The sequence below is a fragment of the Castanea sativa genome, chromosome 4 (genome assembly GCF_040712315.1).
Source record: "Castanea sativa cultivar Marrone di Chiusa Pesio chromosome 4, ASM4071231v1".
Lineage (NCBI taxonomy): Eukaryota > Viridiplantae > Streptophyta > Magnoliopsida > Fagales > Fagaceae > Castanea > Castanea sativa.
In genome coordinates, this window is record NC_134016.1 from 39,148,527 (window position 1) to 39,173,593 (window position 25,067).

Here is a 25,067-nt window from a genome sequence, read left to right on the forward strand (position 1 = left end):
CAACCATCTCCAACACAAAACTCTCATAGTCAAACATTCATTCACAGGCAAAGAATCAAACAGTTTGCAAGTCTTTCACATATCTAAATCATCATCAACATTTTCAACCATCACACCCAAAACAAAAAACAAAAAAAATCCAAAAAAATAGAAACCCCACAAAATTCCCAAATTAGAAAAAATGCTCAAAAACACTGTTTAAGATTATAGAATAAAGGTCATAGATTTGCATACCCATTAACCCAAAAAAGCAAAAGTAACACCCCAAAAAGCAAAAGAACCTGGTTAAAATTGTGAACAAAGATAATCTCGTAAGCAAAAAAAAAAAGTGTTTTTCAAATTGATATATTATAACAAAAATGGCTGGATCTGCAAATAAAGAAAAAGAAATGAGATTGAGAGAAATTTTGCACTTACCAATACCCAGAAGAGCTAGGAAAAAGAGAAGAGAGCGAGAGCAGGTTCAATATTAAAATCTAAGCAAAAATTTATAAAATTTGGCTTTTGGGTATTGGATATAGGAGAAGTGTGTGAGAGAGAAGTGTTTGATCTGATTTCTTGTTTAATTTTTTGATCAAACGTGTTAGAGTAACGGAAAAATTAGAGGTGGGTTACAGAGCATAGATGGAATGAACCATGGGTGGATAAAATGTCAAAAATAAAATCATGGGTGGGTAAGTTAAATTCGAGTTAAACCACAATTGGGTAATCTGTAATTATCCCTATTCTTAAATGAGTTGTATCTAACATTGTAATTAAATCACCGTTTCCTTCAGTCTTGTTATAATAATATATATTAATTTCATTCTATTCCAGCCAGAACGTACAAAATATTTTGTACTAGTATACTAAAACCCCCCCCTTATCCCAACTCTAGTTAAATTCATTGCATTTTGACCATTCTAACCTATTCCGGCCAATTTGATCAGTATTTGAATTTTTGGTGAAATACTCTCTCCATTTGTTTTCTACTTTTCCCTCCTCTTTTTTCGATTTTTCCTTGATTTTTTTCCTATCACATCACATTACTATTCTTCACCTTTCTCTAGGAATGGCAACGGGTCGGGTTCGGGCCGGGTTTTTGCATACCCGGACCCGACCTGCGGGCCAAGACCCGAAACCCGGACCCGGCCCGAATAATAATCGGGTTTTTTTCTCGGGGCCCAAACCCGCCCCGCGAGCCCTGTTTAACTTATTGGGCCCAAATTTGGCCCAACCAAAAAAAAAAAATTTGAAGCCCATTAATAGTCCACGAACTTGATTAGAATTTTTACTTGTTATCAATTGATTAGAATTTTGGGTTTTAAATTTGAAGCTGGAAAAATAAAAATAAATGAGTTTTGGGACTGATTTATTTTGGTAGGGAAATTCTCTCCAGCAAAGCCACATTTGACATACTACATACAACAACAACAAAATTTTAGTCCCAAAACTACAGTTTCGGCTATGAATCTCAACAGACTAATCAAAATCATTCACAAGTAACTAACATTAAAAAACCCAAGTTACATGGATTAAAAAAAAAAAAAAAAAAGGTACAAATCGAAATAGGCAAATCCATTGACAAATGAACCCATAATGTCATGTGTTTCCACAAAATTGTTTTGAGAAGCAAAACCTCGAGGCGACGCGAGGCGAGACGGCGAGGCGACGTGAGGCGAAACGGCGAGGCGATGCGAGGCGAGACGGCGAGGCGACGCGAGGCGAGACGGCGAGGCGACGCGAGGCGAGACGGCGACGCGAGGCGAGACGGCGACGCGAGGCGAGACGGCGACGCGAGGCGAGACGGCGACGCGAGAGCTGCGGGCTGAGGCGAGGCCGCGAGGCGAGAGGGCTGTGTGCTGAGGCTAGAGGGCGGCTGGCGAGAGGGCAGGGCTGACTGTGAGAGAGGCGAGAGGGCAGGGCTAACTGTGAGAGAAAGAGAGGCGGCTGGCTGTGTGTGTGTGAGTAGAGAGTAGAGACTTAGGGTTTACAAAACAAAATCAGAAAATATATATATAAGGGGTATTTTAGTAATTTAATATACTTATATACCGGGTATTTATCCGGGTATTTATACGGGTCGGGTTTCGGGTCGGGTCTGGATTTTTTTGATAAAACCCGGACCCGCTTCAGGTTTTTTTTTAAAAATCCATACCCAACCCTATTCTTTATCGGACTGGGTAAAACCCGGCCCATTAGGGTCGGGCTAGACCGGATATCCGCGGGTCGGATTTAAATTGCCATCCCTACCTTTCTCTTTTAGGTATGGCTTGTGTCTAGTGGCACTGGCTCCATCCTTCTCTTTTTCCTCTCATCTACTAATTCTTCTTTTAAAAAACCTTTCAATTTCTCTCAATCATATCGGTCTTACCTCTTTTTTTATATGTACTTTTTAATTTTTATCCTCTGTTCGAAGTAATTTTTTTTTTTGTTCTTTTACCTCTCTCTCTCTCTCTCTCTCTCTCTCTCAAAACAAAAGGACACTCATTCTTTTTTTCCCTCCTGCAAGTCATTCCCACACCGCTCTTTTTACCTCCAAAAAAAACTTATATAAATATAGTGTTTAATTATTACACAGACCTTTTGTGTATAACAGGATATATGTAAGAATATTTCTACTTAATTTAATGAATATATCTTACTGGAGGAGTTTTAAACCTTGCAAAGAAGGCAGAAGCAACAATCTCCTAATGCCACTGCACAGGACTATCTCTTCTATCTCAAGAGTCATGAAAAAATTATATAACATAAAACCTTTACAAATGTGTTACTAATTTTCAAAAAATAATTTATAAATTTTTTTAAAATACGTTCATGTATTATATTTATCTAAAATTGATCAATTACTTTGAATTTTAAAAATCATATAATAAAATTAGTATTAATTTTAATTGTGGCCGACAAAAATAGGAGCTGCCAATCTACACATGACAATACTTTCATAATCTCTTTTGGATATATGGACATCCTCTCTTGGGACTAGCTTGTCAACAGTACTACATAATCAAGAAGCTAAAACAAAATGAGAGACTCCACATCTTCAAACAATAAGCTCCAAGGCAAGGTGGCCATAATCACCGGAGGCACAAGCAGCATGGGCGAGGCCACGGCATGCCTTTTCTCTTTTCACGGTGCACAAGCCATTGCCATCGCGGACGTCCAAGACGAGAAGGACCATAAATTGGCTATGGATGGTGGGTTTATTAGAGTTTAGAATTTGGCTAATAATCCATTAGAATGACCCAACTATGCATGGGCTCGTTTGCAATAGTTGAAGATGCCATTATGAAATAACTTTTTCTCTATGTGATCATGCGTAAACGCTTTAAAAATAGGGGGGGAATCATAAAGGTTAGAATGAAGAGGCAGGCATGATCAATGAAGCACCGGTGTTGAAATGAAATAAAATGTTCACTTTATTAGATTGCTGAAGTGATTAAAAGAAATGATTGTTTCGCTAATGGTGTTTACACTCTTTTACATCGTATCAACTCTTTGGCATTGTGTGTTATGTGAAACATTATACATGGCAATTTGAACAAGTTGGTGGGCCCACAAACAAAGACGACGAATTTTTTTTTCCCCTTTTGGGGAGGAAGTAATCACATAATGAAGATAAGTGCTTTAAATCAATCCGTTTTTTAGCAAATCATAAGAGGGTCTAAATCTAAAGAAAAAAAAGATGCAAAACTGAGTTTTTTTAGCTAATCTAGGATGGTCATTAAAAAAATTAAATTATACACAATTAAATATATAATTAAAATTGAATATATCAAAATCACTACCCAAAAAAAAAAAAATACAAATACATGAAGTTTTACAATTTCTTTCCACAAACAAAATTAAAAAGCAAAAAGAGACTAATGAGAAATTAAGTGAGAACTGATAATGCTGAGATAAGAATAATAAATTGCAAAAGAGCTCAAAAATAATGATAGAGAAAAGAAAAATTGAGAAAGTAAGAGAGAGCAACAAGTGATACATGTTGCAATTACAAGCTAAGCCACTAAGGAGTAGAGCTCCCAGCATAACCAACAACACACGGCCACAATATCCCTCTTGGTACCATTTTTAGGAAAATGAAATTAGGGATTATTTAATTATTTTTTTGTAATGAGTTGGCATTCTTTTTTTTGAGAGATAATTACAACATACTACTAACCTTGCAGTTCGAACTCTTTTCCTCCCTAGATTTCAAAGCACTTAATGCATGGGAAGGTGTCAATTCAGCTGCAAGGTCTTTGATAGTTGGCATTCTAATTTTGAAATGTTGTGAAGTTGTTATAACATTTTATTGTATCCCTAAAAGTATTCTTATTTTTATTGAATCCAAAATTTTGAAATTATCAACTCAAGGTGGTCAATATTTTTTTTAAGCCAGACAAAACATGCTAATTTAAAAATAATTGTGTTGTATAATTTATTTTTGCAACCATATTTGTTTATGAGCAGCCGCCATTGCTCCTACCTAGAGATGTAGCAATTTCAACTTTTTTTTTTTTTTTTTTTTTGAGAATGTAGCAATTTCAAACTTGATATCAATGAATCCATATCGGTACCTTCTGTATGGCTGAGATAAAAAGTTACAAGTCGGGTATTGATGAAGCAGTATCTCGTCGGTTTGCTAGGATTCGTCCAGATGGCTCTTGGCAGTGATCTGACGACCCTGAGGGAGCAAGAACTTGTTCAAGTGGTCACCGGTGTGGTGCCTGCCACAACGGCTCCGATGATAAAGTCAGTACACAATAAGATAATGATTTGAGATATCAAGAATATATCCAGGTTGTGATGTTATTTTCTGTACCTCGTTTTGGTGTTTGTGAGGGCTTTTATATACCCTTGGGGATTATACCCGTTGGGGTATTAATGACTCTTCTTGTAACGTCTTCAGGGGAGTAATGGGTGTTAATACCTTCCCGTTGGTTTGTCTAGCTGGTCCTGTAACGGCCGAGGTTTTATTGGCAGCATTTAGTGACATTAACTCTTCTGCCGATGACTGGTTATGTTCGTCTGTAAATGGTCCTCGTCGATGTATAACTTCATCAGTCCCATCAGATGCCCCCCGGGTTTCACGATCGTCAGTGACGATCGTGGAAACCGAACAGTTTTTTTTTTTTTGGATTCCGTGCCGCATTGAATGTGTAGTGGCGGCGTTTCGTGGGTCGTGGCCACGTGGCGTGATGCGGTTGGCGGAGAATTATGTCCCTTGGGTTTCCCGCCGATTTTCAGTTTCACCTTCATTTGGTTTTAAACTTCTTCTCCCTTACTTTATCTTGCATTTTTTTCTACTTCTCAGTTTGTCTTAGCTTTTTCTTCCTCACCTATTTCTCCATTTTTCTCTGAACTGGTGCGTGTTGGACTCCTTGTTTCTTCTCTTCGAGGTATGTTACCCATTCCATTTTTCCCTCTTTCTTTTTTTCTTTTGCAAACGTTTGATTTTCTCTTTGTTTTCTGCTTTTTTGTTTGTTTGTTTTTCAGTACTTTCCTATTTACCTGTGTCTTACCTGGGTGTCCATGGTCAGTAGTTTAGAAGTTAGAGAAACTTGCCCTTAGATTTCCTTTCTTTTTGCTCGTTTAGGAGGGTCTTTAGGCGTTTTTCCCAATTTGGAGGGTTTCGTTTTTGCGGGTAATAGCTTAGGCATTGTTTTGAGCGATTTGTTTCCCCTGCTTCGCCGGTCAGTTGATTGGTTTGAGGGTTTAGTGAGGGAGCGACGGCATATGTCTGAGGTTAGGTCTAGTGATCTAGAGACGGGGTTATCGTCTAGTGGCGACCTTATGGAGGGGGATACCGCCGCTTCGTCGTTTAGGGAAATTAAGGCTTTCCATGCCCTCGTGGAGGCGTGTGGCCTAGATTCCAAGGCTGTGGGTAGGTTTAGAGATAGGTTTCAGTTTCCGGAGCGAGTTCGGGTTCGTCGGCCTACTGATGAGGAGAGGGCTTGTCAGTTTTTTCCAGGTGAAGTGTGCTTCTATGAGGCCGCTTTTACTTGTGGATTAAGGCTTCCCGTCCACCCTTTTGTAATGGAGCTTTTAGCATATTTGGGCATTGCCCCTGGGCAGCTCATGCCCAATTCGTGGAGGATCGTAGTCAACTGTATGGAGATATGGTTGGCTGCTAATGGGGATATGATCAAGGTAAACGAGCTTGTTTATTTGTACCGTTTGAAAGAGTCGAAGGAGTATGGGTATTATGAGCTAGTACCTTGGGAGAGAAGAGCCAGAATCGTCAAGGGCTTACCCTCGTCCTTCAGATACTGGAAGTCCAGATTTGTGTTTGTGTCAGGGGACGACTTTGAGACCCCCTCTAACCAGGATTGGGGAGATATCCCCCGATTGCTTCGTCAGTGGGGAACCCCGACTTTAGGTGCGTCAGTATCCTTTCCTTTCTTTTCCTTGTTGAGTCCGGTGTTATCGTTGCTAAATTCTCCCTTTTTTTTTTCTTTTTTTTTTACAGTCAAAAGGAGACCGAAGCTAAAAAGCAGGTACAAGGAGCGTGTCGAGGCAGCCATTGTGTATGCTCAGTCTATCGAGAACTGGGACGACCTGGTAGACCCTCGGACTCTTGCTTTTTACAACTTAGGCCCCGACCCATCTCCCTTCGTCCTCCGGAGTCTCGATATTGAAGGGAAGAAGAGTAAGTGTTTGGGTTCGTCAGATCTACATTCGTATTTCCTTGCTCTGTTTTTCTTTTTAACGCTTCCTTCTCTTGCAGAGATGACGACCAAATTCAATAAAGGTATGTATGAGAGGATGCAGTCCAAGAAGGACGAACCTCTGTCCGCCATCGGGAAGAAAGTGGTTCGGGTAAAGGGGAAAGTTTCCTCCGTTACACCGATTACTTCGTACGCTATTGTGGTTTCGGAGCCGATACTACGAGGACGGCCTCGCCGGCTACTTCGATAGGAGAGATCCCGACCCCCGGCCGAAGAGGCCACGTACCGCGGAAGGGGGGAAGGAAGCTACTTCTTCGTCAACAATTTGGGATGACGAAAAGCTGGCGATGGACCGGGCTCGTGGAGTCGTGGCTGCAGAAGACCTAAGGGTGTTCTCGGGCATGCCCACAAGTGAACTGATGGGTCGTCATCTCCAGAAGCTCGTCCAGGTAACACACATTTCTTTTACTCTGATTTGATTTGAGCTAAATGTCGCCGTGTATAAACTAACATGTACATTTTTAGGTGCTGGGAGAGACTGTTCACCTCTCATCCGAGTATCTTGCTCAGGAGGCTAAGGTTGAGTCTTCGCTGGCCCGGATCAAGGTCTTGGAGATGGAGAATTCAAAGCTGAAAAGGGAACTAATTGCTTCAATGGAGAGCGCCCAACAAGCCAGGGACGAAGCTAAAAGGCTGGATGACGAACTGAAGGTAGAGCAGCAGCTCGTGCTTGAGAAAGATGGGGAGCTAGCAGCTGCGAAGGAGAAGATCAGGGTCGTCGCCTCCAGAGCGATTGAAGGATTCCAGCAGACGGAGGAGTACAACTCTGTACTTTTCAGCTGGTACTTCAAAGGTTTCGAGCTTCTAAGGAGGTACTGCCTCAAGCACCCATGCAGGGATCGACTCCGGAGACGTTGGATATGGAGGAGGTAGACGGGAAATCTCGGCCGACGAGGCGCTCAAGCCGCGCTCGACGCTCCCCGAAGGTCTTCCTATTGGAGAGGTCCCAGTCATTGAAGCTGCTGTTCCTGAAGTCCCTGCTGAAGACGATGTCGATCTGGACACTTGAACCTGTCTCGCAAAAAATTATCTTCCTCTTTTTTCTTTTTTCTTTTTTTTGTGCCTTTTGTTGTAAGGCTTGCTTTCCAGAACATTTTTAAAGGTGTATTTTTAACCCAGTGTTTATGGGTTTCTCTTTTGTTTTTCGTACAAACAATGGCCTTTGGTTTTTGGGCTTTTATAATATCATATCTACTTTCACATGTTCTGCTATGGAAATATTTTTTTTTGTTTTTTTGGTCTTCGTCAGTAATCTGCTTTCGTCTATACGGAATCTTATTATTTAGGCAAAAGTTCTTTGCTTTTGCCTTCGTCAGTAATGTACATCCGTCGATGCGGAATCTTATTACTTAGACAAAAGTTCTTTGCTTTTGCCTTCGTCAGTAATGTACATCCGTCGATGCGGAATCTTATTACTTAGACAAAAGTTCTTTGCTTTTGCCTTCGTCAGTAATGTACATCCGTCGATGCGGAATCTTATTACTTAGGCGTTTTTTTTTTTTTTTTTCGATACTTGGTACTTGTATGAACACATCATTTGAACCATCATTTCATTAATTTTGAGTAATTAGTACATTCTTGATCTATCTCTGTTGGTGGTATTTCTTCAAATTTTCTATGTTCCAAGGTCGCGGGAGTTTTTGTCCGTCCAGGGTCTCCAAGTGATAGCTGCCTTGTCGGGAGTAGTGCACGACCTTGTAAGGTCCTTCCCATGTGGGGCCAAGTTTCCCATGGGCAGAGTCTCTAGTTGCAGTCGTCACCTTACGTAAGACGAGATCGCCAATTTCTAGTCTTCTGAGCCTGACCCTTTTGTTGTAGTATTCAGTCATCTTCTGTTGGTATTTCATCGTCATGTTCGAGGCTTTGTCCCTCACCTCGTCTAAGCAATCCAGGTTGATTCGAAGCTGGTCGTCGTTGTTCTCTTCGCGGAAAACTTCTCGCCTGGTGCTGGCCATACCCACCTTGACTGGGATTACTGCTTCAGTGCCATAAGTGAGCCTGAAAGGCGTCTCTCTAGTGGGGGTTCTTGCTGTCGTCCTGTAGGCCCACAAAACGTGGGGCAATTCTTCTGGCCACGCGCCCTTAGCTTCGTCTAGTCGTGCTTTTATGATCCTGAGCAATGTTCGATTAGTTACCTCCGTTTGCCCATTAGACTGTGGGTGCCCTAACGACGAGAACTTATTCTTGATACCTAGCCCCGAGCAAAAGTCTCTAAATCCCTGGCTGTCGAACTGTTGGCCATTGTCTGAAATGATCGTTTGCAGAATCCCGAACCTGCAGATTATATTTCTCCACACGAAGCTACGAATTCTCGTCTTTGTGATCGTTGCTAGTGCTTCTGCTTCAACCCATTTAGTGAAGTAGTCGATAGCGACGAGCAAGAATCGTACCTGTCCTTTTTCCAGGGGTAACGGGCCGACAATATCGATCCCCCATTGTGCGAATGGCTAGGGGGAGGTAATCGTTGTCATCTTCTCTGCTGGCAGCCTCTGGACGTTCCCGAACTTCTGGCACTTATCACACCTCTTGACGAGCTCCATAGCGTCTGCCTGCATAGTCGGCCAGAAATACCCTGCTCTAATAACCTTACTCACCAAGGATCTGGGCCCGGCGCGGTCCCCGTAAATCCCTTCGTGGATCTCGTGGAGGACGTACTTAGCTTCTTCCTCGTCGATACACTTCAAATAGGGCGAGGAGAACCCTCTTTTGTATAAGGTATCATTCAAAATTGTGAATCTGGCCGCCCTTGCTTTAATCTTCCTGGCCTCCGTTGAGTCATGAGGGAGATGTCCGTCTTGAAGATATGAGACGATCGGTGCCATCCAACCGCCTATGTTCTGGATGGGGAATATCGGGACTTCCTCGATGCTAGGGTATCTTTGAATCTCCATGAGAATCTCCTTGTCCGTTGGTTCTTCTATAGACGAGGCCATCTTGGCGACCTCGTCTGCCTCTGCATTCTGGCTTCTCAGGATCCTGACGAAATTCAACTTGTCAAACCCACGAGCTAGATGTCTGACCAACTTGAGGTACTTCTGCATCATTTCTTCCTTCGCCTCATACTCTTCCTTGATCTGCCCTATCGCTAGTTTCGAGTCACTCTGAATGAGCAAGTTCTTAATCCCGAGAGCATTGCCAAGTCTTAGTCCCGTCAGTATGCCCTCGTATTCAGCCTCGTTGTTGGTTGCCGGGAATTTTAATTGGACTCCATATTGGAGTTTTTCTCCATTGGGGGTGTTTATAATGACCCCTACTCCTCCCCTCTTTTGGGCTGACGATCCGTCAGTCTGAATCGTCCACTGTTCCGCCTCGTCCATGCCATCACCATCGTCTGGGAGGGTGAATTCTGCTATGAAGTCCGCTAAAGCTTGTGCCTTGATGGCCGTTCGGGGATGGTATTCGATGTCGAACTGGCTGAGTTCGATTGCCCACTGGACCATTCTCCCAGCTGCTTCAGGCTTGCTCATGGATTTCCTGATGGGCTGATCCGTCATTACAAGGATAGGGTGTGCTTCGAAGTATGGTCGTAGCTTCCGCGAAGCCACTATTAGGGCGAAGACAATCTTCTCAATCCTGGGGTATTTGGCCTCTGCTCCTTGGAAGGCTTCGATCGACATAATAAACCGGAGCCGCTTCTTATCTTCTTCTCGGATTAAGGCCGCACTGACGGCTGTGGATGAGGCTGCCAGGTATAAATAGAGGCTCTCTCCAGCTTTTGAGGGACTCAAGACGGGCGGGCTGCCTAGGTAACGCTTGAGTTCTTGAAAAGCTGTCTCACACTCGTCAGTCCAGGTGAACGCTTGCTTCAAAGTTTTAAAAAATGGGAGACATATGTCCGTCGCTTTAGAGACGAACCTATTTAGTGCAGCTATTCTTCCCGTGAGCTTTTGGACTTCCTTGATGGTTTTGGGGGATGCCATGTTGAGTACCGCCTGCACCTTCTCCGGATTTGCTTCTATTCCCCTTTGGGATACCATGAACCCTAAGAATTTTCCCGAAGCTACCCCAAAAACACACTTACTAGGATTGAGCTTCATCTGGTATTTCCGGAGGGTATTAAATGTCTCTCCTGGAGTCGTCCGGTGAGTCAACTCTTCTTTGCTCTTGACGAGCATATCGTCCACATACACTTCCATATTTCTTCCAATTTGTTTGCTTTGAACATCTTGTTCACCAATCTTTGGTACGTTGCCTACGTTCTTCGGTCCGAAGGGCATTACCTTATAGCAAGGTAGAGTCCTTGGCTTGTGATGAATGCGCTTTTTTCCCCGATCTTCCTCGGCCATCTTTATCCGGTTGTAACTCGAAAATGCATCCATGAATGTTAGTAATTTATGTCCAGCCGTGGAGTCTACCAACTGATCTATCCTCACAGGGGGAAAACTATCTTTCGGGCAGGTTTTGTTTAGGTACCGTGGAAGTCTACACACATTCTCCATTTTCCCTTTGCTTTCTTCACTAACACGACGTTGGCCGGCCATTCGGGATAATAAACTTCTCGGATGAAGTCCGCCCGCAACAATCTGTTAACTTCTTCCATGATTGCTTGGTTTCGTTCGGGGGCAAAGACCCGTCGTTTCTGCTGGACGGGTTTCTTCTCAGGATCTGTCTTCAACTCGTGTTGGATTACCTGGCATGGTATGCCCGGCATATCTTCGTGACTCCATGCAAATACGTCTAGATTTCCTTTAAGGAAACGGATGAGTTCATTCCTCATCTCGGGGCTTATAGTTGTACCTATCCTCGTCACCTTCGAACTTTCCCCCTCAACGAGTTCCACAGTTTCTAGGGCTTCCATGTTGTCTTCTTTTTCTTTTTCAATCGTCCACGTGTGGTTTTCTCCTGCAGCCAACACGGCTTGGTAGCATTCTCTAGCTAAGACTTGGTCTCCTTTTACCTCACCGACTCCGTCTTCAGTTGGGAATTTTATCTTTAGGCAGTAGGTGGACGTTGCTGCCCTCCATTGGTTGAGCGTGGGCCTCCCAATGATCACATTGTACGAAGAGGGGCAATCTACAACCAGGAAGTCTAGATGACGGGTCTGCTGCTTCGGGTAGGCGCCTATCGTGACTTTTAGTGTCACAATGCCCTTAGGGGGTATACCGGTCACCGCTAAAGCTGACGAGGGGGGATTCAAACGGACGCAATCTACCAGGACCTAGTTTCAATTGTTGGAAGGCCGATAGGTACATAATGTCTGCAGAGCTACCGTTGTCGACGAGGATCCTTTTAGTATTGAACCCTTCAATTGTGAGTGCTATCACCAGAGGGTCAGCATGGGGCTGCCCGACTCCCCTCACGTCCCTCTTCGCCGAAGAATATATCTTGGTTCTTCCGTCCGTGTTTCAACGGGGGTTCCATATGGACACGTTTACTTGTCTACGGTATGCTTTCTTGAGGGACCCGTACGATCCTCCCATGAAAGGTCCTCCCCGTTTATCGTGCTTATCTCCCCGATTACTTCTTGTGGCTGAGATCGGCGGCTCTCGTTTTTGGACGAGGGCTCTTGTTGGCCCATGTTGCCCTCTGCGAACCCGCCGGAGTCCCCCTTCTTGACAAACTTCGAAGTTTTCCTTTCGTATCGGTTCTATCTCGTCCCTTCGGATCTCGACAATCTTCGTGTAATGGTCGTGGTCCTTGTGGAATCGGCGATTTGCTCTTGTCCCGTACACTTGGTGACGAGTGCAGGGCCTTGGCCACCTTAGGTGGTGTTGATCCCGGATCCGTGTCAAAATTTTGTCAACGAGGCATAATTAGGGGTGTAAATTTTACCGGTCGTGGAGCTTTCTCGTCTTTTCGTCTATCGGTGTCACCTCCCGACGGCTCGGACGCTCCTCTTTGTCCCACCGCGTTCGTCCTCCTTCCTTCCTTCCGTCTTTAGCTTCCCCTCGTCTACGATGGCCGCCAAAGGCGTCCTCGGCCGTTCATATACTTTTGAGCTTTCAACAACATCTCCGCCATCGTCCGGGGTGGATTCTTTGCTAATGAGACGACGAATTCTCGGGACTTAAGCCCCGCCTTAAATGTCGTCGATGGACCTTATCGTACCGCATCGTCCACCTCTAGAGTCTCCCGAGTGAAGCGTTTTACATACGATCGCAAGGTCTCCCTCTCTCCTTGCTTAATAGTGAGTAGGTGATCCGTGGTCTTTTTGGACGTTGCCCCCCCGACGAAATGGCGCAGAGCACTACTTAACCGTTCAAAGTTGTCGATGGACGAGGTGGGCAATCTCGTGAACCATTCTCGTCCGGCTCCTTTCAACGTAGTGGGGAATGAACGACACATGATCTCGTCGGGGGGCTGTTGAAGGCCTAAGGTCGTCTTAAAGGTGTTAAGGTGATTCTTGGGGGTCCTCGAGCCCGTCAAAAGGCTCGGGCCGAGGTAGCCGAAATTTCGCCGGGTCTTGGTCGTTCCGGGGCTGCCATGGTAAAAGGGGAGTCCGTCGCTCGACCATTTTATCCAAGCTTCGATCGCCTTCTCTTTGATGGCGTTTCGTAATTCATCCATCTCTTTCCTCATCTCTTGGAGGATGTCGAGTGCGCTCTTCTCACGGGGTTACCGTTCTCCGTCGGTCACTCCTTCCATGGCTATCCCCTTCGTCTTCTTGAACAGCTCTGGACCGGTTCTCCTCTTGCTGTAACCTCTGTCTCATCTCTTGATTCTGTCTTGTAAGTTCTTCGACGGTGGCCGCGAGGTTTCGCACTTGCTGCGTCAAGGCCGCTGAGTCTTGGTTAGATTCCATCTGGAGCTGGTAGGAACCACGTTATGGTTGTATAAGAAAGTCGTTCCCACAGACGGCGCCAAGCTGATGAAGCAGTATCTCGTCGGTTTGCTAGGATTCGTCCAGATGGCTCTTGCGTTGATCTGACGACCCTGAGGGAGCAAGAACTTGTTCAAGTGGTCACCGGTGTGGTGCCTGCCACAACGGCTCCGATGATAAAGTCAGTACACAATAAGATAATGATTTGAGATATCAAGAATATATCCAGGTTGTGATGTTATTTTCTGTACCTCGTTTTGGTGTTTGTGAGGGCTTTTATATACCCTTGGGGATTATACCCGTTGGGGTATTAATGACTCTTCTTGTAGCGTCTTCAAGGGAGTAATGGGTGTTAATACCTTCCCGTTGGTTTGTCTAGCTGGTCCTGTAACGGCCGAGGTTTTATTGGCAGCATTTAGTGACATTAACTCTTCTGCCGATGACTGGTTATGTTCGTCTGTAAATGGTCCTTGTCGATGTATAACTTCGTCAGTCCCATCAGGTATGACATAGGATTTGGCTTTAATTTCAAACTGTTTAATAAATTTTTCACATTAGTTATTACAACATAGACTAGGCCATTTTAGGAGAAATTATTAGATCTATCAGGAGGATTGCTGACTTGGTCCTCCTAACCAATAAAATGATGTCATTTATGCAAATGTGTGAATGGGCTTCCTAATCAACACAAGAAATTTTAAAAAAAAAATTATCAAGTGATGTCACATTTACATAAATAACAGCATTTTATTGGTTGGGATGTCAAAGAGAACCATGTCAGCAGTTTTTCTGGTGGACCTAATAATTTTTCTATTTTCAGTTAGTTAGATATATTTGCTTGATTGCTATTAAAAATATAAGGAGCAAATTGATTGTGATTCTAAAATATAAGGATCAAAATAGTACTTCGCTTTTTAATGAAAAAAATTAGTACTTTGTTGACCTTTATAAAAATATAGGGAGCATATTAATTGTGATCCTAAAATATAAAGATCAAAATAGTAATTCATTTTTTAACCAACAAAATTAGTACTTTGTTGGCCTTTATAACAATTATATCTAAAATAAATTTTATCAATTAATCATAATAATTTGCGAAAATTAAGAAGGAATTGTCTTCACTCTCCTAACTAAAACAAAACAAAATGAATAAGCTCCAAGGCAAGGTGGCCATAATCACCTGAGGCGCAAGCGGCCTGGGTGAGGCCACGGCACAACACTTCGCTGCTCAGGGCGCTCGAGCCATTGTAATCGCAGACATCCAAGACGAGAATGGCCAAAAAGTAGCCGTAGAAATTGGCTCCAACATCTGCACCTACGTACACTGTGATGTCAGAGACGAGGAACAGGTCAAGAACTTAGTAGAGTTCACGTTGAAATCGTACGGATGCCTCGACATCATGTTCAGCAACGCGGGGATGGGGAGAGCGACCCAGACCTGTGATCAGACCTCGCTGGACGTGGACCTGTCGGCATACGACAAGCTCATGGTGGTGAACGTGCGTGGAATGGCGGCGTGTGTGAAGCACGCGGGGAAGGCAATGGTGGAAGGGCACGTGAGGGGGAGCATAGTTTGTACGGCAAGCGTGGCGGCCAGCGTTGGTAGCGAGAAGTTCGTGGACTACATTATGTCGAAGCACGCGGTGCTGGGGTTGGTGAGGTGCGCGAGCTTGAAGCTTGGGGCGTATGGGATACGCGTGAATTGTGTCTCACCAGGGGCAGTTGGGACGCCATTGTTGAAGGATATGTTCGGGTATGAAAATGAGGAAGAGGATAAGGTGGTAGCGTCAAATCAATACTTGAAAGGTGACGTTATGAGGCCCAAAAATGTGGCTGACGCTGTGGTGTTTCTTGCTTCTGAGGATTCTGAGTTCATCACTGGCCATAATTTGGCCGTGGATGGTGGTTGTAAGACTTTGAGTTTGGCTAATAATCCATTTGAATCATGACCCAATTCTTCTTGCAGAATAAACCATAGTTGAAGATGCAATTATGAAGTAATAATTTGGGGATTTTTTTTTTTTTAAATTTGATCAGGGGAAACCATTTTTTTAAGTCTCTAATAATAATAAAGCGTTTTCTCTGTTTGACCATGCGTAAAAATGCTTTGAAAATAGGAGGGAATCATTAAGGCAAGAATTAAGAGGTATGCTCAATCAAGCACCGGTTGAAATGAAATGAAATAAAATATTTACTATAGATTGTTGAAGTAATTAAAAGATTGGCCCAATTGTTAATGGGAAAAATATATCCTGCACCGAGTGTATGTTTTCTCTCTCTCTTGCAATTGGTGGATCCCACTAAAGAGTGAGACTTACCAATTGTGAGAGAAGAGAAGCATATACCACATGCAAGGTATGCCTTCTCTTGTTTATGAGCTTGTTTGTAATTGTGTATTTTTTTTTTTGGTAAACATTTGTACGGTTGAAGACACAATTTTGAAATAACTTTTTCTTTATGTAACTGCCCAGACGCTTTTAAAATTGGGGGAATCATGAAGTCAAAAATGAAGAGGCACGATCAACAAAGCACCGGTGTTGAAATGAAATAAAATATTCACTCTAGATTGTTGAAGTGATTAAAACTTAAAAGAATTGATTGTTTCACTAATGGTGTTTATGCTCTTTCACATCATATTATCGCTTTGGTATTTTGTGTTATGTGAAACATTATACATGTCTAATCCAATCTGATCTACCTATATTTAATATAATTTAAAAATATATTATACAATTTTGTTAATTACATTTTTACCCATCTTCCTAATTAAAACCTAAACATTAAGTTCTCCTTATATATTTTGTGTTGGTTTGGTGTTATGCTCAGTATAATTTAGTTATAAATTTGCTATTATTTGTAGTAGTTTGTTCTAATTCTCAATTTAATATTAATAATAGTAATTAAAAAACAATATGTCTAACCCGATCCATGCAGGTTAGCTTGGGTTAGGCTAGACTCCTGTGATGGGTTAGCTTGGGTTGGATTTTTTTTTAACCCATCATGGTGATTTGGGTTGATAAAATCCCTCAACTTGACCCATGCAAACCCATAGTTTCAACAAATCAATCTGTTTTTTAACAAATCATGAGAGGGTCTAAATCTGAAGACAAAAAAAACAAAGTGAGTATTTTTAGCTATTCTAAGATGGTTATTAAGAAATATAAATTATACAAAATCTAATAAAAAAAATTTTGAATATATCGACATCATAAAAAAAAATGCAAATATATGAAAGTTTACAATTTCTTTCTACAAACAAAATTAAAAAGCAAAAAGAGAGTGATGAAAAATTAGGCGAGAACTGAGAATGCTAAGATGAAAGCAATTGTTGAGGGTAGGTTTTACACTTCTTGTAACTTAGACACGCATCTTGTTGTTGTTAGACAATGCTTAGTCTAGGCTTTTTCTAAGAAGGGAGTTGGGTCTGGTGTTCTACAGAATGGGCTCCAAGATACGATTTTACCGCTGCCAGTTTGTGCATAAATATTGAGTCCAAACTCCAAGGAAAGACACTGCAAAGTGGGCTTATTATTTGTTTCCACTGTAGAATGAACATTTCTTTAGCTTCTGCCACAGAGCTGACTTTTCTTAACTTTCTGTAGTGTCGAAAAGTTTTCAGCCCTTTTTGGCAATATGAGCGACCTTCCTCCATTTTCTACTACAGAATTGAATTTCCTTGACTTTCTGGTTGTGCAGTAAAAACTACTACATTGTTCTACAATGTGAACGACATTTCTGCATTTTATGCTGCATAGCTAGCTTTTCTTAACTTTCTACTGTACAGTAAAGTCTTCTGCACTTTTGAGTGACATTTTTGCATTTTCTGCTGTAGAGTTGGCTTTTCTCAACTTTCTACTATGCAATAAAGTTTTCTGTTGTGTTGTAAAGTTTTTTGCACTTTTCTGCAACGTAAATGACTACTCTCCATTTTCTTCTCCATTTTTTCCTTCTCTCTATTCTTTCTTTCTTTCTCAATTTTTCTGTTTACCCTTGCCTTACCATGGGTCGCTCCCCCATGGGTCCCCTCTCTCACTGGGTGCCCACGCCCACCCCCCCCCCTCTCTTTATCTATAACTACCTCCTCTTTTTATAGTAAGCTTATTCAATGGGATTTCTCTGTTTTACCCCTAGGATTTTACCAACTTTTTTTGATTTGTTGTGGGCATTCCTTCGAGCAGTGGTGGAGTTAGGAATTTTTGTTTGGTAGGGCCAAGTTGCGGTATTAATATATTTATCAAGACAACCCCCACGTACATATATACATACATATATATACACACACATTTTTTTATTATATATTCACACCTTTTTATTTGGTAAGTTATATATATACACAAACCAAATAAAAATTTTAGTATTTTCAATCAAAATTATGTTTGATGGTGATCTTTTATAAAATAAAAATCTTTTTTTTTTTCCATTTTCATAGTGAAATTCTTAAAAAGTTTCATTTTAAATACAAATAATCAAATTTTATATTAAAGTAAGTTAAAAATCTTTCAATTGAACTAATGAAATTATCCAAAACAAGAATGATCCAAAACTTGGAGGAATAAGTTAGGCTCCAAACATATTTGAAACTATCTTGCTCTAACCTATTATGTGGTACACATTTCATGTGTAATTTTAGTGACAAGATTTTGTCAATGAGTCAATGACTTGTTAATCGCCACATAACGGGTTTAAAAAGATAGATTCAAACATGTTTGATGCCAAAATTAATCAAATATTTAATAGATATAAGAGCACATCTTACAATAAAAAATAGAATTGTGAAAAATAAAGTTATGTCTCTATAACTATTAGACCAATTATTTTTTTTAAGAGCATAATTGGACTAATTCAAATATTTGGGGGGGTCAACTCTTATTTTTATAGACTAAATTTAGAAAATGTAAAAATAATCATATTTTTTTTAAAAAAAAAAATTCAAAATTTTGGGGGGACCATAGTCCCATACCCTTCAACATAACTCCGCCCCTGCCTTCAAGACTGCCCACCAACCCATTGGTTTCCCAGTCATTGTTGTTGCTCAGTACATGTTTGCTACACCACTACTTGTTTTATGACAAAATTCCTCTTTGGTTTTGCCGTGAGTCTCTAACTCTCAATTCCAAACAAATAAGAATTTGGGTTTTTCCTCACCTACCTCTATGGCATGCATCAAGTGGTCCTAGTTGTCTACTACCTCTTTTGGGTAAAATACCGTCCCAACAGGGTATATTCCCAAAAGAAGCCACGACTGGAAACCAAATATATACCCCTTTTCCCCCACCACCAAACCACACCCTCTGAATCTCTTGATCGTGGGCCCACCTCCCTTGTATTGTTAGGTACAGGTTGGTGGTGCTTCGGCCCTTATGTACTTGCTCCACTATCCTCCGTTTTTGTCCTTTTTTATTCCCATGCTGTTTCTACCATTGCAGATTGGTTTTGTTTCGTCCTGCTACGTGTCCATTCTGCCCATGTTTATCCTCTGTGAAAAAGGGTTTAGGCTCTTAGGCTTGCCTTGTTTTCTTTTTCCATTTCTCTGATTTTGTTTTTTTTCTTCTTCACACGTTTTCTGTTGTTGGCTTTGTCTTATCTCTTTATGCGTTCCCTGCTATATCTATTGTCTCCTTTGGTTTTGCTTTTCTTTCCTTCATTCAATTCCTCCTGCTAACACTTTCTGTTGTTCGTTGCTTCTTTTCATCGTGTCTTACTGAAGGTTAGGTTTGGCTTCCCTTGCTCTTATTCTTTTATACTAAAGGATTTGGGCCTTTGTCGGCCAAATAGTGTTTACTGGATCAAAGGGTATTAGACCCAATTGGCCTTATTCTGCCAAAGCCATTCTGCTGAAAAAACTGCTGATGAGGGATGAAGACACTCAGACCGTCCTTGGACGGTCATCACCTCGACAGCCATCCAGGAGTTATCATCAAGACGAGGATAACACACAAGGCCGTCCTTGGGTGATAGCGAAGCTACATCCCTCGTCCGAAGGATGCGCACAGCCCGTCCCGAGAGGACTTGTCCACGTAAAGACTCATGGATGAGGCTTTTACACTTCAGAATTATTAAGCACATTTTACCGCTCCGTAATTCACGCCTAACTTCAGGCGACCATTATATGAGAGAATATAACTCCTAAACGGTTGTAGGAGTTATCCACGAACCCCCGGCTTTCTCAAATCCAGGAGAGGTTATAATCCAAATAACTGCTCCTAAGGCACTATATAAACACCATTTCAGACCAATGAAAGGTACGTTGAACATTTTCCCAAGAAATTGGAATTTCAAAGATATAGAGGAAAACTAACTTTACCATCGGAGGGTTCTTGGCCGGCGACCCCGGTCACCTTTGATCGTTTTCCTTTGTTTTTCAGGCCATTAGAGAGCGAGTGGTCCTTTCAAATCCGGAGCATCCAGCCTACAGATTTTCCTTGCATTATCAACTGCATTCTGCGACAGATTTGTATTTAGCTGCAAATCACTTTCCCTTGCATTTCTTTCTTAGCCCAAGCATAAATCTAAGCTTTTATTTCTTTTATGTTTTCTTTGGGCCTTTCTTGCTCTTCGGTCTCTTTGGCGGGCCTTTGGGCCTTGCTTTTTTTATTAGGCTTTCTTTCTCATGGACTTTTGGGTACGGATTTGCAAAAATGAGCATCAATAGTAATAAAGTGAGAAAGAGCCCTGAACATAATGGTAGAAAAAATAAAAATGGAAAAATTGAGAGGGAGCAACAAATGATACATGTTGCGACTGCGAGCCAAGCCACTAAGGAGTAAAGCTTCCAGCATCACAAATGAGAACACATAGCCACAATCTCTCTCTTGGTACTATTTTTTAGAAAATTGAAATTAGGGATTATTTAATTATTTTTATGAAATGAGTTAAACGAGTTATCAATTTGAATGATTAGGGGTTTTTATTTTTTGTTTTTGAATGAGCTTTTATAAATAAATAAAAAATTTTGGTCTAATCTGGTTGTTTTTTTGGGCTAACTTTTTGTGTTATTTGGGCTCAATTTTATGAGAAGTATTTTGTCCACAATATTTTCATAACACTTTCACAACAGATCTTAAGTTGCAAGTTATTACTAGTTGTTACAACTGGGTAAAAATGTAATTTAAGTAGTTTATTCAATTAGTACTAGGAACAACTTACCACCTATAATTTTTTGTGAAAGTATTCTGAAAATGTTGTGAACATAGCAATTCTCAATTTTTATTGTTATTTGAACTTTTATTTATGTTTTTGTTTAAGGCTTAAGGATTATGGTTGGAGGGTTAAGATTATTTTGTGAGTAATGCTAGAGACACATCAAAATTTTGCAACAATTCTTACATTAGCATAAAAATTAAAGCCAAATTAGAGATTAAAAAAGGCTCATTTGTGAGTTGGCATTTTAATTTCGATATGTTGTGAAATTGCTGTAACATTTTATTGTGTTCATAGCATTATTCTTATTTTATTGAATCTGAATTCTTGAGATTACCAACTCAAAGTGGTCAATATTTTTTTAAGATAGAAAAAATATGCTAATTTAAATATAATTGTGTTATTTTTTTTTTTTCAAGTATAATTTATTTTGCTACAGGAATACGCTGACTTGTATAGTCAACCGCCCTTGTTCCTACCTAGAAATCTAGCAAATTCAAATTTGATTTCAAAGAATCCAGATCGATACCATCTGGACAGTTGAGATAAAAAGTTAGAAATTTCATTCTCCATTTGAGCTGTCCATTATAAGAAGATAAAAAAAATTTTAATATTAAAAATCTACTCTTATTAACTGATCTTTCGGTTGAGAGTCTGTACTTATCATCTCGGCCATTTACAAGTAGGGTACCGGTATGACATAGGATTTGGATTTAATTTCAAACTCTTTGATAAATTTTTCACATGGGTTATTACAAAATAGACTAGGTCAGTAATTTAGTTAATTAAACATATTTTCCGCTCTATTTGTTTCGATATAAAATGTTTTCAGAAAAATATTTTCCAATTTTACAGTGTTTGTTTTGCAGTAAAATATTTAGTCAAAAGTAAAATATTTTCAGTCAACTCAATCAATCTAGGCAAATTTATGTAAAATATTTTACGCTTAAAATTTTGGGAAAACATTTTACATTTGCTCAGTCCTTCACACCCCGATACTTATCACTCCCGCACTTTCGCACTAAAACTCTCTCTCTCTCGTATATCTCTCCAAAAAAATCCAGCCCCTCTCAAATTTCTCTCCAAAAAACCCAGCCATCTTCAGTCCCCTCTCCCGCCAATCTCTAGCTCCAAGATCCAACGCACCACCGGCCAACTCTAGCTTCCGCCGGCGCCGCCCATCGCCAGCAAAACCAAGTACTTTTCTGCCTTTTTAGTTTAGATTTCTCCTTTTCTTTTCGTTTTTCATCATCTCTAACCCTTCTTTGGTTTTTCTTAGGTTCGATTTGTTGTTTTATTATTATATATCTGTGTGTGTCGTACGGTTTTTGGCTTTTGTGTTCACTTCATGTTACTGGGTTTTTGGTTTTTGATTTTTAGTTAATACGATGTGCGTGCCTATTTGAAATTTTCAATCTAAAAATGGATTGGTGATTAGTGGGGTTAGAGTACAACTGATTTAGACAAATGGGGGGGTTTTTTTTTCTTTTTTTTTTGAAGCATCTATAATAGAAACATTTGCTTCCATTAATTCTTTGATTTTGTACATTTTTCTGAAAGTGAATCGGAAAAGAAAAAGAAAAGGTCTTACCAGGATCAACAACGTTAAAATCACATAAGTTTTTGGGTTCCTTAAAAACCTTAATCATAGCATAGCCAGGGGAATAAGGGGAAGTGAAGGAACATTTGTTCTTCGTGTGTTTCATTTATTGGAATGCTAAGAATGTGATTTATAGAAAAGTGGTTTTTCTTTTGTAATTATTAGCATGAATCACAGAAAAGTATGATTGGAGGGCCACCGTCTATCTGCATTAGTAGCTATCTGATGTGACAAGGGAATGACTTAAATAACATGGATAGTAGTTTGCTGATAGATAAATTTTATGTATTAGGGATATGTACAAAGCTGCATTTTGAGTGAATTTCTATTAACTATTGTTCAACATAACAGTGTGACAAGGGAAGGACCTAAATATCATGGATCGGAGTTTACTGATAGAGAAATTTTGTTTATTAGGGAAATGTACAAAGCTGTATATTAATTTAAATTTTGTTGACTACTGTTAACAGCCATTGGCAGAGAAATTATGGCAATTAACCTACTTGAATTGATTTACCCCAGCTTTGAAAAGGGAGAAATGGTGTCTTGGGAAAAACCACTCTCCACTTTATAGGACATGGGAGCTTCAAAAGGAGAACATTGGGTCTCAATATAGTCAACACTAAGTCTTATCTGCTTCCAAACAAACATGGTAGCTGACAGGGTGGTTTATATGGATTATATGTTTAAGAACAAACCAGGTTGCATATATTTATGGAATGTTTCATACTTGAGTCTGATATATTTTTTATTTGTGTGTGTGTGTGTGTCTACTTCTTTTTGCATATTTGCTTTGTGTGCCAAGCCCTTGATATGGTTATTAAAATATGTAGCTGCAGCAATGGTGCGAGTGGGTGTTTTGAATGATGCTTTTAACAACATGTACATATTTGATTTCATATGGTATTTGGTTACTGCCTCTGCTTTTTGGTTGTGTGGTTGGCTTCTTCTATTTTGTTATTTGGTTCCTCAAGTTCAAGTCAACATGGCTTTGCATTGTTTTTGGATGACGAATTTTTTGTTCCATAGTTTCAAGTTTTATTTTTGTAATAATGTTTTATATTGTTATTATCATAATGGTTTTGTTATTGTAACTGTGCTTATGGATGGTTATGAAACAACGATTGACATGTTTTGGAGTTATTATGGAATAATGTTATATTTTGGATTCATTAGGATTATGAATGTTATATTTTGTCCAGATATACTTTAGCAGGTTTTGGTGTATTGGTTTCTAAACTATTCTACAAGTTCTTTCATTTTGTTAATTCACGGTATGCAGTTGGTTCTGTCTCCGTTGGCAAGGGCCAGAAAAAGAAAAAGCATGGTCACTGATGTCTCAAATGCTTTATAGAATTTTTGGCTTCAATTCAATACTGTGGACATGTTCCTTGACCCAAACAGACATTTTGCTACTAGAAGAAGGCAAAATGATGTTTTGCTCTGCTGAACTCCCTGTGTAGCTACATTGGTCCTGATTATTACAACAGGTGAACTCACTAGATATTTGCACGGAGCTAGAAACGTTGGGTGACAGCTGTGGTCTTCAATCTCTTTTGTTATAATTGATTCATCTATTTGACACGTTCATATATTGATATTTTGATATATTGAATCTTTGTTGTTATCAATGATTCATCTAGTACATTTTTTGACACATGTTCAATACGTGGATATGTAATTGAGTAGATGATGTGTGTATGAAGAATACTAGATTAGTGTCTTGCTCTTTCTAAAATTGTAGACACCTGCGTTTTTTAAAATTCATAATTTTTGGCCTTTCTTATACTCATTCATTTGCCAAAATTAACTAGTTATTTTCTTCACTCTCTTGACTGAAACAAAACAAAATGAATAAGCTCCAAGGCAAGGTGGCCATAATCACCGGAGGAGCAAGCGGCATGGGTGAGGCCACAGCGCGCCAATTTGCTGCTCATGGTGCACGAGCCATTGTAATTGCCGACGTCCAAGACGAGATGGGCCAAAAAGTGGCTGCATCAATCGGCTCCAAAATCTGCACCTACATACACTGCGATGTCTGCGACGAGGAACAGGTCAAGAACTTAGTAGACTCCACGGTGAAAGCGCACGGAAGCCTCGACATCATGTTCAGCAACGCGGGCATAGGGAGAGCGACCGTAACGTGCGATCAGACCGCGCTGGACATGGACCTGTCGGCTTACGACAAGGTTATGGCAGTGAACGCTCGTGGAATGGCGGCGTGTGTGAAGCACGCGGCGAAGGCCATGGTGGAAGGGCACGTGAGGGGGAGCATAGTTTGCACGGCGAGCATAGCGGCGAGTGTTGGTTCTGAGAATTTTGCGGACTACGTGATGTCAAAGCACGCGGTGCTGGGGTTGGTGAGGTGCGCGAGCTTGAAGCTGGGGGCATATAGGATACGCGTGAATTGTGTTTCACCAGGGCCAGTTGGAACGCCATTGTTGAAGGGGTTGTTCAGGTATGAAAATGAGGAAGAGGATAAGGTGGTAGAGTCAAATCAGTACTTGAAATGTGGGGCTCTCAGGCCCAAACATGTGGCTGATGCTGTGGTGTTTCTTGCTTCTGAGGATTCCGAGTTCATCACTGGCCATAGTTTGGCGGTGGATGGTGGGTATAAGCCCAGTGTTTAGCTAATAATCCATTAGAATCATGGCCCAATTATTCATGCAGAATAAACCGGAGTTGAAGATGCAATTATGGAATAATAACTTGGGGTACTATGTTTTAAGTCTCTAATAATAATTAAGTGTTCTCTCCATGGGATCATGCGTAAAACCGCTTTGAAAAGAGGCATGATCTATGAAGCACTGGTTGAAATGAAATAAAATACAATATTCACTTCAGACTGGTGTTTGTTTCACAAATGGTGTTTGTG

General features: G+C 40.8%; 2 protein-coding genes across 2 annotated transcripts; both read left to right on the plus strand.

Moving 5' to 3' along the window:
- The first annotated feature begins 3,004 nt into the window (after nucleotides 1–3,004).
- Nucleotides 3,005–15,401, plus strand: LOC142632873 ((-)-isopiperitenol/(-)-carveol dehydrogenase, mitochondrial-like). The gene is made up of 2 exons (XM_075807192.1): nucleotides 3,005–3,065; nucleotides 14,638–15,401. The coding sequence occupies exons 1-2, from the start codon at nucleotides 3,005–3,007 to the stop codon at nucleotides 15,399–15,401; spliced, it is 825 nt and encodes a 274-aa protein (XP_075663307.1).
- Nucleotides 15,402–24,042: 8,641 nt separating this feature from the next.
- Nucleotides 24,043–24,822, plus strand: LOC142632874 ((+)-cis,trans-nepetalactol synthase NEPS1-like). The gene has a single exon (XM_075807195.1). The coding sequence runs from the start codon at nucleotides 24,043–24,045 to the stop codon at nucleotides 24,820–24,822; it is 780 nt and encodes a 259-aa protein (XP_075663310.1).
- The last annotated feature ends 245 nt before the right edge of the window (nucleotides 24,823–25,067 follow it).